The following is a 17,091-nucleotide window of genomic DNA, read 5'->3' as shown; positions in this document are numbered from 1 at the left end:
CTACAATTATCTCTGGCTCTCTAATATAACATTACTCATTGTAGATACTTTACAGATTCCGAACGACAAAAACAAACTACATGAAAAAATTTCATAGATACACATACACAAAATATCGACAATGAAAAAGAAAATATAACAAGAAAAACGCTAAACATCTTCGTACATTACACCCTGAGATTGAATATGGAAGAAACCCAAAAGAAATATCCTCGCCGATGAAAAGCTTATTAAAAACTAGGCGCGTTTATTGCTTTTCGTTCCCGTGGCCTAGTCTAGCATTGTCATTAATTAGATATATTTTGTTTAACTGCACTTTTTTTTACATCTTTTGCGTTTTGCTAAAATACACACACACACTTGGTCACAAGCAATATTTTTTCTTTGGGCTACCCCTCTTCCCTTTAGTTACATGGCCGCATACATTAACGAGATTTTTTCACCGAAAGTAGGGGATACAACGCGTTTTTACCGTCGCCGCGAGCTTGTCTTTGCATAATTTCCTATTCCCTGTACACATGCATTTCTTTTTTTCAATTTTAGTAATATTTTCACTTTGCCCTAAACTTTAGCATTTTGTTTGGTATTTTTTTTTTATCTGCAAACAAATTTTCTTTTGTTAACATTGGTGGTTCATCGAATTGTTGTCCACCAAAAAAAGGCATAGACACTCACACGCGCGGCCAGACACACACACGAACACACCATTAATCAAAGGCAGTGAGGCGGCTGCTAATCTTTGACACTTCAATACTCAATTTTTGAATTTGTATGCGAAATTCCAACCGGGACACAAGATGTCTATAAGATTTTCGGCACAATACTGGATTCCAATTTACATGAATTGGGAGTCGAAACTGGTACTGCTGCTGCCGCTGCCGTTGGCTGAAGTGACTTCGCTGAAAAGCATAATGAACACTCACTCATTGCTAGTATGTATATATTGTTGTTGCCAGTCATATTTGCTGTTGTATCTTTGGTTGTATCGCCACTGTTGTACGATTTGCTTCTTGTTGGTGTGTTTATTTACTTTGTTTTTCGTAACATTATGGTTACCTAGCTCTCTGTCTCTCTTTCGCTCAGTATTATGCTCACTCTCCTTTATCTTCCGCTCTGACTGTTCGATAATCATTTGCGATTATTTCTTCTTACCTACCAGTTGGATACTCAACTAAATACCGGTTACTACACAGAAAAAAATGTCACGAAAATTATTTCAATCAATAATGTAATTAAAAATAAAAACTTTTTCTATTAAAAAATTAATTGAATCAATAATTTTTTATATTAAACTTGATTGACTTTTATTCTTTCTCAATTAAATTAATAGATTCAATCATTATTTTAATTGAAATTAAACTGTTTCAATTATGATCGTGGTTGAAATTTTTTTGCCATTTTCAATGGGCAATGAAGCCCAGAGAACTGTCGTCAATAAACTTATTTAACCCGAATCCTTTCGGGTCGACACAGTCCGAGTTAAGGGCGTGAGCTACGAACGGGCATGTGACACTGTGGAACAGCGCAACGGTTGGTAGTGCAACGAAAACCTATGGACAAATGGGGAATAATATGAGACGTTGGAGCATTTCCTATGTCATTGTCCGGCTTTCGCGGCTAAAAAACACAGGTACTTAGGTGGGGACACAATACAAGACATCAACCAAATTAGGGGCGTGATATGGAGAACAATTAGGAATTATGTAAGTAGCAAGGAATTCATAACTTAGAGTTTCTTTTTCGAATTTACTTTTTGGTATTAAGAGAGCACAACAAGCCGATATCTGACTTAAGTGCATGTCCATTGCGGCATGAGGCGGATTAATATCCCCACCCTCTGCTTTCGGAATAGCCGCTGAAATTTTTAATTGTTTCGCGAGCGAAATTTGACGCTATCAAAGGTTTTGGTTTCCATACCAAAACACGTTTCTTTATCTGCACTTATTGTTTTCTCTATTGTATATACATTGTATGAAATAAATAAAGAAAAACAACCACTAAAGCCAATAAAACAAACAGAAATGATGCCGGCAATAGTTTCAAGTGTTGCCACTATAATAATTTTTTGCGATTTTCCTAAAGCTAAAGTAGAATAATACTTTTCGCCTATTTTTAGCCAACGTTTTGCCGACGTTTCTTTTTTTATATGGAGTTTGACAGAATTTCGCCTGAAAAGCTGTCCACAATCATTTGGAAACTAGCTTAATCACATCAATTGTATTTAAATTTCACTTTTTTCTCTTTAAATTTTCTCTACTCTTAAATTTATTTATTTATTTCTAATCTTTTCACAAATTGCAAAGCGTAAACATGTTTTGTATAAATAATTTATAATTCAACAGGAAGCAAATTTACAAACTGGTTTAATGTAGCTAAATATCTTTTTTCTTCATTCACATCATATTCTTCGTCCATTCACAATTATTATGTTGCTCAAATTTTCTCGTTTATTCTATTCGTTGCAACTGGCAGCTTGGAAAAGAGTGGGATGGGAAAGCCACTATATACAGAGTCTATGAACTGTGAGGTAATGCGAATAGCTGAGTACAATTTTTGTTTTGTTTTGATTTTGCAGTAAATCTAAATGTCTAAGGCTTGATAACACAGCTTTAATTTGTTTCTAAAATCTTAAAAAAGATGTTCTATTTAATCCTATATTCCACACATAAGCAACAAAACAGTGTTATAATGATGAAAATACAAATATAAAACTTATTTCATAAAGATAAGTTGTAAAACAAAGCTAAAACCACTTTGACATTTCAATTTACTGCATTTGCCACTCAAGGAAGTTTCGTTGGTGGTGGATTTTTGTTGTTGTGCTAATGACACTACCTCTTAATTGTACCATGGCAGCAACATAAGCGTAGCAAACTACTATCTCAGTGCAGCTTTCTTTTCGACTATTCAACGAATAATCGAGTTTTTAGTCATTGAAAATCTCTTTCGACTTTTTAACACAAAAATTCGACCGAAAGTCGACTTTTTGATTACTAGTTTGAAATTTTTTTTCTTTTGGTACTATATTCGGTTTTCGCGGTGAAACTCCATATAAAAAATATGAGCGGAAAATATTGATGAAAAGTGTTCATTTCGGTATAACTTGTTTTCTTTATCTGAGGAAAATTTCATTTCACGACGCCCAAAAAGAGCGCAATCACTGCCGCTGCGCAACAAGTCGTTTTCTTACGTAAAATAAACGCGATCGCCAAACTTCTAATTGTAACTAAGTGTTGGTTAGTGTTAGTGATCTTGCTCACATGTGAAAGTGTTGTGCGTTCTTTTGGGGGCGACCTAGAAATAAAATCCGTCAACCAGGCAAGCACAAGCCAAACCAAGCAAACGACTGTTTCGAAGATTGCAGCTGAACCTAAAAGGAAAACTTGGTGCCCTCCTATTTTCCTATATGACGTCAACGTAAAAGAGTTAGTGGATGGTCTGCGCTCCAAGATCCCTGATAGCTCTTTTAAGGTAAAAAACGTTAACAGAAATAAAAGCAAACTATACTTCACTGACGTAGCTACACATACGTCCATGATGGCTATTCTTCGTGCTAAAAACATCCAGTCTCACTCCTATATCCGAAGGAACTGAGACAAGAGTCAATAGTCATACGTGGTCTACATTCCGAAACTGAGACTGACCAAATCCTTGCCGAACTGGAGGCTGTAGTTCCTGAAACTGTTGCTACTGTTTCAAAATTCAATAAAAAACAATGTAGACACTGGCTTGTTTTTAATTTCCTTAAAACCTGGTAAGAAAATTGGCGACGTATCTAACATACGTGGAATTCTTAACCAAATTGTTACATGGGAAAAACCGAAAAGAAAGGGAGAGCTACAATGTCATCGTTGCCAAAAATGGGGCCATATATCGCGTAATTGCAATGCGATGTATACTTGCGTCAAGTGTGACAAGCAACATGAACCTGGGGAATGTGCCCGAGTAAGGACAGATACCTCAGAACCTTTCTGTGCAAATTGCAAACAACCGGGTCATCCAGCAAACTGGAAAGGATGCCCCATCTATAAGAAGTATATGGCTGCTCGTCGAGAGAGGATTAATAAGGCGATACAAACGAACTCCATTGCAAAAAAGAACGTGAGTATAGCAATAAATATTCCATCTATTTGTCATGAAAAACCCTTCGCAAGTCTTTTTCAAACAACAACTATCATTGATCAATTCCTTAGTCTTGCCAATTTCTTCTTGGAACCTGAGGAATTATCAATCGAACAGGAAGTCAGTATATTCCTAATGGATTATCAAACTATGCCAAAGGCTGAGGCAAAAACTGAGTTTTTGCGTCTCCTCAGAAAAGCTAAATCTAATGATCCATAGATCATTAAATCTGCTCACTTTCAATGTAAGGTCACTTGTAGACCGAAGCCGTCAAATTGAACTTCGTAACATTCTTATGAACAACAAAATTGATATTGGTCTAGTCCAAGAATGCCATTTGCGCAGAATCAGGAATGTGAAAATTAATGAATACAACTTTATTTATGATGGCTCGCCATTGGGTGTAGCCATTCTAGTTAAGAACAATATAGTGTATAATAGGATTGTGATTTCAGATCTTGGAATGCACTCTGCCTTTATACAAATCGACTCGCTTTCTAACAACACACAGAAGAAAATCATAATTGGCTCTATTTACATTCCATGTAACTATGCTGCGCAGAGACTACAGGCAGATCTTGATAAACTGTTGGATTTGCTTTCTAGATATGATGGATTCATTTTAGGAGGGGACTTAAATTCTAAAAGTTTATCTTGGGGTGATAGTACTGAGAACTCTAATGGCAAAGTCCTTCATGCCTGGCTGTTAGACCATGCATTGGATGTGGTTCGCCTCTGTGACTCCTCACCCTCATATCCGAATGGCCCATCATTTCTGGACCATTTCCTTGTCAGCCCGAATCTCATCAATCCATTAGACTTGAATTACAAGGTCTCAACTCTCTCCACTTTTTCGGATCATTTCCCACTCAAGATGGAATTGAGTCTAATCTCATCGGAAATACTTACGAAATCGCCGCGAATGTACACTTCTTATAAAGACAACAACTGGCACAATTTTCGCAATGATATAGACGTCTCAACATTAAATGTTATGCCACCTGTAAACAGAAATCTGGAGACTAATGAAATTGATGACTTCATTGCAGAATTCAACAACGTTGTCATTTCTGTTCATGATGCCCATTCGCGAAGAATTCCTCTAAGACAAGATAATTTTCCACTTTCAGAGAAAGTTAAAAAGTTCTTTAAAATAAAGCACAATTGGCAGAAAGATCTCAAAAAGATCTTTCACAGAACCGGCCATAGACAAAGTCAGGAGTATATTATTCTTTCGAAACAAATACAGCTTCTGAAAACAATAATAAAAGAACTGGTAAATATTGAACATACACACCATTTCAATAAAAAAGTAAAAAACATCAAGCCAGGACCCACGGCTTTTAATGAAATCTACAACATAGTTGGAAGGTCGAAGTCTTCCTTTTGTCATAGTATTTCGCACGATGACACTTTCATTTACAACCGACCGGAGATTGCTGAAAAATGCCTAGTGTCGTATGAGGCAACTTTTAGCCAGACAACTCCAGAAACTCCAGTCATAGATTTTGACTCAAGGGTGGCTGACTTCCTTTCTCCAACACCTCGCCAAATATATACATTCAGCGACAGCTTCCCGGCAGTCCAAAATCCTGATACTCTCCATTTTGCTAGTGTCGATAAGATTAAAGGAGTAATCTGCAATGTAAACAATAAGAAGTCAAGCGGGGTACGGAATTTCTAATTTCATCCTTCGACAATTACCTTTATCGTCTCTGCAGTTCCTCGAATGCATTTTTAATAACTGCATAAACTTGGGTTACTTTCCATTGAGGTGGAAAATGGCCAATATAATCCCCATAAAGAAGAAGCCAAGCAGCAAAACGGTGGCGGAATATCGGCCTATCTCCTTGCTTTCAAATGTCGGCAAAGTATTTGCGCATATCCTGAAAGAAAAAATTGAAAACGATTTCATTATTAATCCCATTTCAAGTTATCAGTTTGGGTTAAAAAAATTCCACTCTACACAACATGCACTGTTAAAATTTCATACGGATATTATTCAAACCCTAAGGGCTCAATCGTGTACAATCGCCATTGCGCTGGACATCGAGAAGGCCTTTGACTCTGCATGTCATAAAGCAATATTGTACAAAATGGTGGAACTTGATATGGATCCTTACTTAGTAAAGACTCTCAACAGTTTCTTCACAAATCGTCAGTTTACGGTTCAAATTCAGGACACAATTTCGTCGCAGGGCCAAGTTCTGAGTGGAGTTCCTCAAGGAAGCGTGCTGGCGCCCTTTTTATTTAACCTCCTCTAATACGACTTCCCCCATATCTGCCAGGACTCACAAGCCATCCTGTATGCTGATGACTGCATGATTTATGCTCATCATTCCTCACCTCAAGAAGCGTTAAATATAGCATCAACACATCTTAACTTGATAAACGGCTTATACAGAAAATGGGGTATCAAAATAAATGCAGCGAAATCAGAAGCCATCTGCATCAGGAATGCCTCGGGAAAATGTCCGAGGAATGTAGTACCAGAAAGCAAACGATTTCATCTCTCACTGGAGGGCACCAATATTCCATTTAAAACGTCAATTAAGTACCTAGGCATTAACTTCGGCAACCTAATAAAGTTTAATAAACACGTAAGGGCCACTCTACAAAAGGCCAAAAAAATAGCAGGGTACTTTTCATCCCTATCTAACAACAAGTACTTACCACAAAATACAAAACTGCTTTTATATAAAGTGGCCATCAGGTCTGTGCTGCTTTATGGATTCCCAACTTGGTTCTCCATCTCACCAGTAGTTGCTATGAAGATGGAAATCTTTGAACGCAAAGTCCTGAGAAAATGCGTCAACAAAAACTACCAGAATCCAACGAAAAGATACTCCAACGCTTCCATATATGATGCTGCAAATATCCAACCACTCTGCGAATATGCGATGCATCACCTAAAAAGTTTCAGTGAGAAACTTTTAAACCACGAAAACTCACTTTTGTCCGATGTTTTTAATGCAGAGAAAAACATACACTGGTCTGAATCTACTTACTTGTCGCCAATTGCCATTCTCAACGAAAATATTGGCCATAATACAGATCAAATCGCCTTACCACAATTTTACGTAAAGACGTCGCCCGGCTCTCATAGGGGCTAAGGGGGAAAATGCAATATTAATTACCTCTTTTCTTATTCATATTTTAATATGTATTTTACGAACCACATTCACCTAGTTTTTGTAGTTTAATTTCACTTATGTACCTGAGATTGTAGGACGACTCTTGTTTTTTTTTCCTTTAATCTATTAATAATTATTCTTTAATATTAAGCCGCTGACAATAATTATTACTCACTTACACATCTCGCCTGTAATATCGTGCTTTGCACATTCATTAATGAAAACATAAGCTGTGTTAACAGACTCGTTGTTATTTATTATAAGTGTTATCTAGTTGTAGTTATATTATTTATTTTAACAGACACTTAGCTCTGAATGAATATGTTAAGGCCGCGAGCAAGCCTTGTCTCACTCAATCTCATTGTATGTTCATACATGTATACTTTCTCAAATAGCAAGAAGCTTATATACAACATAATCGAAATTTAGAACAAGACATATATAGTTCTAAGGTTTAGCTGTTAACCGTTCGTTAAGCATTTAATGTCAAAGTAAGAAGAAGACTCAATAAAGAATTTACTTTACTTTACTTTACTTTTGGGGGTTTGGCAAGGTTACTATATTAGATTCTTTATGGTTTCTTTGGCCAAAAATGTTGCCATTTACATTAAAAATTCATATGGCACCGTTTTATCAGCTGCTTACGTACTTGTTTTCACACAAATAGGAGTGTGTGGACCGTACTCAAATTCACATATTTTGTTGCAATTTCAACTAAAACTCACCCCTTAGAAATTAATAAATAACCTTTTATTTGTAAAAATAATAAGATTTTGTAGTATTTTCGTTGGTATAAGTTAAACAAACACAACTTTGCAAAAACCTTTGCCAGAATCTTCCACTTGTTTCAAAATAATGTTTTTGTAATAGCAAGACCTAAAGCACAACACTTTGACAATCGTTATTACTTCGTACAGATTTATTGCAATAGCATTTTATGAAAGAAGCAGAAATGCAGCGTTGCCAAACTATAAAGCTGTATATTACACTAAAAGAACGTAATTGCTTGGGCTTGCACAAAAATTGGCACAAGTGCTTTTTTGTGTTTTTGTTCCGCGAGCGGAAAATGACAATTATTTTTTGTTTCTATTTTCATAACAAAAGACTTTTTTATCTGCACTTATGGTTTTATTATTATTTTTTTTGCAAATAAATAAAATAACAGAAAGAAAAAGAGGAATCATTAAAACCAATAAAACCAAAATGATGCCGGCAATGATGTCAAGCGTTGCCACTAAAAATTTGTTTTGCCATTTTCCTCACTATAAACAGAGTACTACTTTTTCACTTATTTCCTCTAGCGTTTTGCCGTTTTTTATTTGGAGTTTGACAGCAATTCGCCTGAAAAAACTGAACAGCTACTGTGATTGTGCTCTTCTTGGGCGTCTTGGAATGTAAATTTTGCCCTAGATGAAAAATCAAATTATTGCGAAACGAACACTTCATCAATATTTTCCGCTTATTGTTTTTTAGATGGAGTTTCATCGAAAAACCAGAATATAGTACCGACCTTTGTTTGTATGGAGAAAAATTCTATGCACGAATAGCTAAGCTGCTAATCTTAACACCGTTTACTAAAACATGATTCAATCTGAGTGACAAAACTTAAAGAGAAAGAACACAACATATTTATCCAATGTGTTCATTCCCTTGAGGAGTTAACGCTGCTGAATGGATGGGGCTCGGTTAGGCGGGAAGAAATGTCACCAATATCCAAGGAGGGAAGTGGACTGTATGTTGGTTTTAAAATTGAAATGGACTGGAGCTTCGAACAACAGATGAGGGCGAACAGATATGTGGTTTTTGGTAACCACAGATTCTCCAAGTAGTGGCAGATACGAATAATGAGAGTTGGTTAAATAAAACAAAATCGTGGGTTTAGATTTGTAGGTGTATTTATTCAAGAAGGGTTGAGATGCTCACCAGTTGATCGATTATGCAAAAGTGCACGAGTTCTTAAGCCTAACTTGCCAAGATAGTTACTTTTTGTGGAATTTCTTTGTTTTTTAAATACTCGTTTAAACTAAAGTAGTCATTCACAATAATTCATTCGGTTTAATTCATAACAATGACTTTAAGACTAAGGCAAGTATACATAACTAGAGTAAAGGAAATTCAGTGGCGCTAAAAAACTAAGTCCAAGCTCGAAGTTTGGACATGCCGCCGGGCCAGAAGAAGATCAATTTGTGTTAGAACATAGCACTGAGGCTAAAGCTCGAATAGCTTCAGATAAAATCTGTTGATTAGCCTTTGCTGGGCTATTGGTGTTAGCTGTGTCGTCGGTTTGGATTTTGTTGTTGCTGTTGTTGTTGTTAGGCTTGATATTAATATTACGGCGATGGCAGCGTTGTCGATGAATGTTTTCTCTCACGTCGGATTTATTGCGGTGATTGTTGCTATTGGAACCTTTTGGACTTACTGGTTGTCGCTTGTGATCCATATTGGGTGCTTTCACATAATTAGGATGCAGCAGTGTATGGTGGGGTCTTCCACATTTCCGGCACATATTTCCCGATCGACAATCCCGAAATCGATGACTTCTTGCTAGACAGTTGACGCAATATATTTTCTTTAGAACGAGGATGTTACGTTCTTTCGGGGTCATCGCTATGAATTTAGGGCAAATTTTTAAAGCATGGAATCGGTTGCACAACGTGCATTTATACACATTAGGCTTAGAAATTTGCGCTCTTATGGGTGATCTGGAATGTAAATTTTGTTGATAAGTTATGAGAGTGATGAAATTAGATGAGAGGAAATTAGTTTCGGTTAGTATGAATGAGTTTATTAATTTGAGTTTGATTCCGTCGTATTCTCGAATGGAAGAAAACATAATTTGACAATTGGCCGATTTAGAATTCCAGTTGCAGTACGTACGTCTGCAATTCTAACATTATTGTCCGAACCTAGATAAGTCTTCTCTATTCTTCCTAATCGCCATTCACTAGGGGGTAACAAATCATCCATTATTGCTACCAAATCCCCTACTCTCAAATTGGGTTTTTTTGTCTTCCATTTATAACGCTTGTGCAGAGTCTTGAGATATTCCTCCTTCCATCTCAAGGCGAATTGATGGTGAATAGCCTTTAATTTCAACCAACGGTTTATCAGAGAAATATTGGGAGAAAGTGGTTCAGGAAAGGCTAATATGGGTGAGCCCTTAAGAAAATGGCCTGGGGTCAATGCGGTTAAGTCGGCTGGATCGTCCGACATTGCAGAAATGGGGCGGGAGTTTAAAACGCCTTCAATCCTTGCCAGGATTGTTTGAAACTGTTCAAAAGTAAATTTATGAGCTCCTGCAATCTTCTTGAAATGTATTTTAAAACTTTTAACTGCGGCCTCCCAGAGGCCGCCCATGTGAGGTGCGTGTGGGGGAATGAATCCCCATTCAAACCCATGAGCTGCGTATTTTTTAGAAATGTCGCTAGAAGCAGATTTAATGAACTGGGAAAACTCACGAATTAGTGCTCTGCTAGCTCCTAAAAAGTTTCTGCCATTATCCGATACGATCCTACGAGGGAGCCCTCGCCTCCCAACGAAGCGGTAAAACGCAGCCTCAAATGCGGCAGATGATAAATCAGAGCATGTCTCCAGGTGTATTGCCCTTGTAGCAAAACATGCAAATACGCAGACATATCCCTTTATAGTAGGTGCCCTGCGAAGGGATGAGCTTTTTAGCTCAAATGGCCCTGCGAAGTCTATACCTGTCGTATGGAAAGGTGGCGATAGAGTACAACGCTCCAGAGGTAAAGGTGCCATAATTTGAGTGTTTTGCTTCTGTTTGTACAAAACGCATACTTTGCAGTTATATATAATGCTCTTTACCCTTGGTTTCAACCTGGAGACATAAAATTCGGTCTGCACAAATCTACACATCTGGTTGCATTCCGCATGAACTAAAAATGAGTGCAAGTGAAGCAAATAGAGATGGCAAAGTCTAGAATTACCGGGTAGAATGATTGGATGGCGTTCCCTGTATGGAAGAAATGAATCAGACAGGCGTCCATTCACCCTAAGGACCTGATTGGAATCCAGAAAAGGGTTCAAAGTTGATAAAACGCTTTTATTTGGTAGTGGCTTTGAGTTCAAAAGCAGCTCATATTCTAATGAAAAATATTGTCGTTGAGCAAGTGATATAAGACGAAATTTCACGAATTGCATTTCTTGCATGCTCAAATCATACGATTCGTACTTGCGGGTATTTCCAGGCATTGAGTTATGGAAGAAGCGAAATATATATGAGATTACTCTCAATGCCCTTGTATAGGATGAGAATCTTAGAAGAATATCGTTATTTTCTGCTGCCACATGATGCATTTGAACCACATCATGTTCCTTTAGAGGGACTAGCGGATTCTTTTTTGGCCAAGTACCCTCTGGATTCGTAAGCCAAGGCGGACCATTCCACCACAATGTACTGATCTTCAAGTCCTGAGGTCTACAACCGCGAGTGCCTATATCAGCCGGGTTATCATGAGTGGAAACATAATTCCACTTGGCGTCGGGAACTAGTTCATGAATTTGGGATGCCCTATTTGCGACGTAGGTTTCCCATAACATTGGGGGTTTTGAAAGCCACCCCAAAACAATAGACGAATCCGTCCACAATGATACAGAACCAAAATTCATCTCAAAAGTGTTCAAAATGTAGCGAACTAGTTTGGCTAGAAGCACAGCGCCGTTTAATTCTAACTTTGGCAATGACACTGTCTTAATGGGAGCAACTTTGCTTTTGGCCATAAGAAGGTTGGAAATAACTACAGATGTCGTTGTCTGGCATCGTACGTACACGGTAGCGCAGTATGCCATTTTTGAGGCATCACAAAAACCGTGTATTTGTATGAGATCTGTAGGCAAATATTTAATCCATCTAGGTATAATGACATCCTCTACGTGTGCTAAATCATCGATTAAGTTGTTCCAAGTATCAAGAGAATCAGGACTTATCGTTTCGTCCCAATTGGAACCTTCCAACCAGAGCTGCTGCATTAAAATTTTTGACCTTATAATAACAGGAGTAATCCAACCGGCGGGGTCGAAAAGTTTCGCGACTGTGGAAAGAACTTGACGTTTAGTCGCCTGGGATTTTTTCTCTATGGGTATGGATGCATAAGAAAAGCAGTCTGTTAATGCATTCCATTTTATACCAAGAGTTTTAGTGGAGCTTGATTCATACAATTTTAATAAGTCCATATCGTATAAATCCTCAGGAGGCAAATGTGATAATAACTCCGGTGCATTGGCAGTAATTTTCTTTAATGGAAAACCCGCAGATTTGAGGACAGCGATCAAATCATTTCGTGCTTCGATGGTTTCTTCGATGGTGAATCCACCAGATAAAATATCATCCACATATGTTTCTTTTCTCAAAATGGATGCGACTTTGGGGAATTCTGTTTCTGAATCAGATGCAAGTTGAAGTAGAGTGCGTATTGCCAAAAAGGGAGCGCAATTTATGCCAAAAGTGACCGTGTTCAAATGGTAATCTCTTATAGGCTCTGCGCTTTGATTTTGAAACAGAATTCTTTGATACGCTCTATCTTGGGGATGTACCAGGATTTGGCGGTACATTTTTTGGATATCTCCACAAAATACGTACTTATATTTTCTCCAGTTGAGAATTATGGAAATTAAGTCGTTTTGTAGTGTGGGACCGGTATGAAGTACATCATTGAGGGAGTAATCGGATTTTGTCTTGCGTGAAGCGTTAAAAACAACCCTGACCTTGGTTGATTTGTGATCCGGTCGCACTACGGCATGATGAGGGAGGTAAAAGGAGTTAAATTTACCTTCGGAGCCTAGTTCGAGAGAAGAAGTCTCTTCCATATGACCTAATGAAATATACTCCTTAAGGACAGACCTGTATTCCCCTCGAAGCTCGGCATCCTTGATCAGTGTCTTCTCCATTCTTGTATACTGTCCAAGAGCGAGAAATCTTGAAGAGCCAAGAAAAATGGAGTTTGGAAATTCCTCTTTAAAGGGGAGTCTAACGACATATCGACCATTGGGAAGACGCGTAGTCGTCTTTAGGTAGAACTCTTCACAAATTATTTCGGATTCTGTACGAGGAGAAATGGATGGGATTTCTTCGATTTCCCAAAATTTTCGAAGAATTTCGCTAAGATTCTCATCTTCGGTGGGAATTACGTTCGTTGTGAACGCTTGAATCTTCTCACCCTGCATTGGGCCACTTAGTACCCAACCGAATATTGTGTTGTACGCCGAAGCCAGACCACAAATATTCTTCTTAACACCCTCGAGATTAATGAATCGCTCAGCGTCATTTCCGAGAACTAAATCGATATTCGACGATTTATTGAAGTTGGGATCTGCTAAATCAAGGTCTCGCAGTTCTGGTGAATTTGGAATTTCAAAAGAAACAGCAGGAAGCTTCTGTGTAACCTTTGGCAAGACAATGGCATTAACTCTACATCGTGTGTTATATCTTCGAGAAAAAAGTACAAGTTCACATTCTTTGTGAGCCTTTTGTGTCTTGCAGCCTATACCAAATATCTCGAACGAAGATTTTCGATATGAAACTTGGAGCATATTTCGTACTCTCTCAGAGAGAAATGTTCTTTGGGATCCTGGGTCTATTAAAGCCCTAATTGTGAAAAGTTCACCATTGTGTTCGACTTGAACAAGCGCTGTTCTAAGCAAGATTGTTTCACTGTTAGAAGAAAAATTGGCCTGTACCTGGGAGTATGACTCTGCCGATGACGATTGTGAGATATCCTCGTGTCGTTCTGAAGAGATACTATTTGCCGAGATTTGTTGCTTCGGTGAAAAAGTCTGAGAACCAGATTCAGACTTTCGAATCGGTGGTTGGTCTAAGTGCAAGAGTGTATGGTGATGTTTCCTGCACGAGAGACAAGTGTTCTTACTCCTGCACTTTTGTTTCATGTGAGCCTCTGATAAGCAATTATTACAGATTTTATTTTTAAAAACGAAATCTATTCTCTCCTGGGGCTTAAATTTACGAAAATCTGGGCATGTTCGTATGCTATGATTCTCTTTGCATAAAGTACAGGAGGTTGTAAGTTTTTCCTGGGATGTGTACATCTGTATTTTTTCGTTGGATTTGGAGTACGAAACCGATGGGAGACTATGTCTATCCTTCGTTGATTTAATGCTGGATATTCTTTCCACGACCTCAAATCTATTAAGAAGGAACTCGTCCATTTGAGACCAACTTGGCAGTTCACGATGGGACTTGAGGGATTGTTCCCATAACGAAATAGTCTCATTTGGAAGCTTTGTAGACACCAAATAAATTAATATTGGGTCCCAGCATTCTACCTGTACCTGTAAGGACTTCAGTGTACATAGGCAGTCACTAACTGTAGAGTGAATCCTTTGAAGAGATTCGCTATTTTCATCTGTGGCAACGGGAATTTCAAATAATATCCTGAGCTGGTGGTCTACCAGCACGCGCTTATTCTCATATCGGGTTCTCAAAGCTCCCCATGCGAGATCAAAATTATCATCGCAGAGAGTATATCTTTTCACGATAGCGCCAGCACTACCTTTAGTCTTATTTCTAAGATGGTAAAGTTTCTGAGCACGGGTGAGTTTAGGGTGGTTCACGTAAACGGCCGTGAACATATCACGAAAGGAGGGCCATTCCTCGTAACTGCCCTTAAATACCTCCGTGTCACATGGCGGGACTTTTATGCACGAGCTGTAAGTATCAGAAACATGCGCACTGGAACTGGTCTGGAAAAGGTGCTGAGGGGCTAGACTATTCCTAGTTGACATAGTTCTGGAATCAGCCCCTCCTGATATCTTCAGAATGTCGACAATCTGGGAACGAGTCTCATAATATGCCTCTGAGGTCACATTAAAATTCACTTTAGCATTCTCCTTGAAGTCTTTTGTATTGGTTGTTTCGGGAGACAACATTAGACTTTCATAGTCTATTTGCAATTTTTTCCACCTTACTTCCAAATCGTCCAACTTGACTTCAAGAAGTGAATCAGTCTGGTCCGTAACGTCAACTTTTTCAAAAGCTGTGCAAAAGCTGATCAGATGATCACAGTCAAACAAAAATTTCTCGTGGATAGGGGAAGGTTTCACAGCAGAGCTGCCAGTAGCCGAATTCGCCTGGTTAGAGGGTTCCATTATTGTCGTCGAAGTTACTTATACGAAGAAAAAAAAATAATATATCTAACAAATTTCTCAAGAAAGATTCGTTCGAGAGATATATCGAATATCCCTTTTAAGTTCTAAAAAATCGAACCTAAATATCCGGCTGTCAAACTTCAAGTCTGGAGCAATCTGCGCTGAAGAAGCAGTACCAGCTGAAATCAAAAAGGCAAGATAGTCCAAGCTGTGGAGTTGACAAAGGTTAATTGTAAACCTTTAAAAAAAACGGAATTGATCATAGATAGAGAGGGCAAAGTTTTGATAGGGATAAGTTCATCCACAATATCAGAGATATGGAAACAATGCTGTCCGACACGAATAACTTTAGTATTATTCTGTTATCTCGGGGGTGTACAATCAGTACATTAAGTATCTTCCAAAAAAAAGCGAAAAATTCATCTTCACTGGGGAAATAATCATTATGTGTAGGATATGCCTTCTTTTACGTGTGGAAAATATGTTTGTTTTATTCAGAATTTGTAGATGTCTATAATTGTTTGTTAGTTGGCAACAAATTTAATAGAATCATGGAGTGCAATGTTGTTACTACATATGAGTATAGTTTTTTAATTTTTTATTTATTTCAAAAGGTAAATTTTTTCTTTTTTATTTATTTTTTTTTTTTTTTTTGTTTTTTTTTTTTTTTTTTCGTTGGTGTAATTTTGCAATATGTACAAATACAAGAACTAGAATTATTTGGGAAAAAAATAATATTACGGGCCACCCTAATATTTCAATGTGGATTTCAATTTCTTGGAACGATCACATATGGGAGTGTTTACATATGAATTTCGTTTTGTTTTGTTCGTTTTTATTCTTTATAGGAATTTTATTCATAAAATAAGGTATCTTTATGTAGATAATTTGAAATTGAAAATCAATTGTTACCTTAATGTGATGTTGCGTAAATTCTGTGGCATATGTTGCAAATTATTCACTATCACAAATCATTAATACCGTTCGCGAAATGTCTTCTATTTTAATGCGTATAAATTTCAGCTTATCTTCTTATTATTTCTAAACACTAATTGTATGTTTCTCACATTGTCATTTCTTCTTCATTCTTACTTATCACTCTGGAAATATCATCCACAGAACTGGAAACATATTGGAAACAAGTTATGTTAAATGAGCTTTCATGTATGTTGAGTATCAGTACGTCAATGTTAAAGAGAGGGGTTATGTTAGCTTTGAGTGATAGAGGCAATGGCAATTAAATTAAAACAATGGCAATGGGAGAAATTGAAAAAGATTCAAATGGAACTTGAAATAACCAAACTTTTGAAACAGGTGAGGGGAATTGTAAGGGGAACTATGAAAAGAACGGCGAAAGAGAAATAACAAAATTTGACATTGAAATGTATGCCCTTGACTTTTACAATTCCACTGTTTCTTCAATTCGTAACGGATTTTTCTTATGCGGTTAAACCAAAGATTTTGCATTCATGACGTAACACATTTCTTGTTAGATGACGAAGTATAGAATTTTCAATATTTTACACGTGGATTTCTAATAAACATGTATATATGTATTCATCTTTCCGATTAGAATTTTTACCTCGTTTTTATTTTTTTTTTTTTTTTTTTTTTTTTTTTTTTAGAACCAATTTTACTTTCGAAATTTATTTAAATTTACGTTTCGCACGCTTTTTGTTTTTTTTTTTTTAATAATTTTCGTCCGCACTACTTT

General features: G+C 37.3%; 2 protein-coding genes and 1 long non-coding RNA gene across 4 annotated transcripts in view; all 3 read right to left on the bottom strand.

Moving 5' to 3' along the window:
* The window catches only part of LOC106090172 (axoneme-associated protein mst101(2)), a 503,361-nt gene extending 502,692 nt beyond the window's left edge, over positions 1–669 (bottom strand). Inside the window, exon 1 of the mRNA XM_059366674.1 lies at positions 473–669. Coding sequence (XP_059222657.1) covers positions 473–497 — 25 coding nt within the window. The 5' untranslated portion in view covers positions 498–669. The remainder of the gene's footprint in view (positions 1–472) is intronic.
* Positions 670–2,784: 2,115 nt separating this feature from the next.
* Positions 2,785–7,377, bottom strand: LOC131996770 (uncharacterized). 2 transcript variants are annotated; one of them, XR_009397978.1, is made up of 5 exons: positions 7,299–7,377; positions 7,131–7,231; positions 6,796–7,052; positions 5,827–6,008; positions 2,785–5,760 (listed from the first exon to the last, which is right to left on the bottom strand). It is a non-coding gene; the product is annotated as an uncharacterized LOC131996770 (long non-coding RNA). The 2 variants fall into 2 exon arrangements; XR_009397979.1 differs by having other exon boundaries at positions 6,796–7,031.
* A 2,666-nt stretch (positions 7,378–10,043) lies between these two features.
* Positions 10,044–15,377, bottom strand: LOC131996941 (uncharacterized). The gene has a single exon (XM_059367144.1). The coding sequence runs from the start codon at positions 15,375–15,377 to the stop codon at positions 10,044–10,046; it is 5,334 nt and encodes a 1,777-aa protein (XP_059223127.1).
* Between the last annotated feature and the right edge of the window lie 1,714 nt (positions 15,378–17,091).

The sequence above is a fragment of the Stomoxys calcitrans genome, chromosome 4 (assembly GCF_963082655.1).
Source record: "Stomoxys calcitrans chromosome 4, idStoCalc2.1, whole genome shotgun sequence".
In the NCBI taxonomy this organism is placed as follows: domain Eukaryota; kingdom Metazoa; phylum Arthropoda; class Insecta; order Diptera; family Muscidae; genus Stomoxys; species Stomoxys calcitrans.
Note: the sequence above shows the minus strand (reverse complement) of the source record. Positions and strands in the feature narration are given on the sequence as shown.

Bases quoted from the DNA above. Each gene is read 5' to 3' on its own strand.
- LOC131996941 (XM_059367144.1), bottom strand. From the start codon at position 15,377: ATGGAACCCTCTAACCAGGCGAATTCGGCTACTGGCAGCTCTGCTGTG.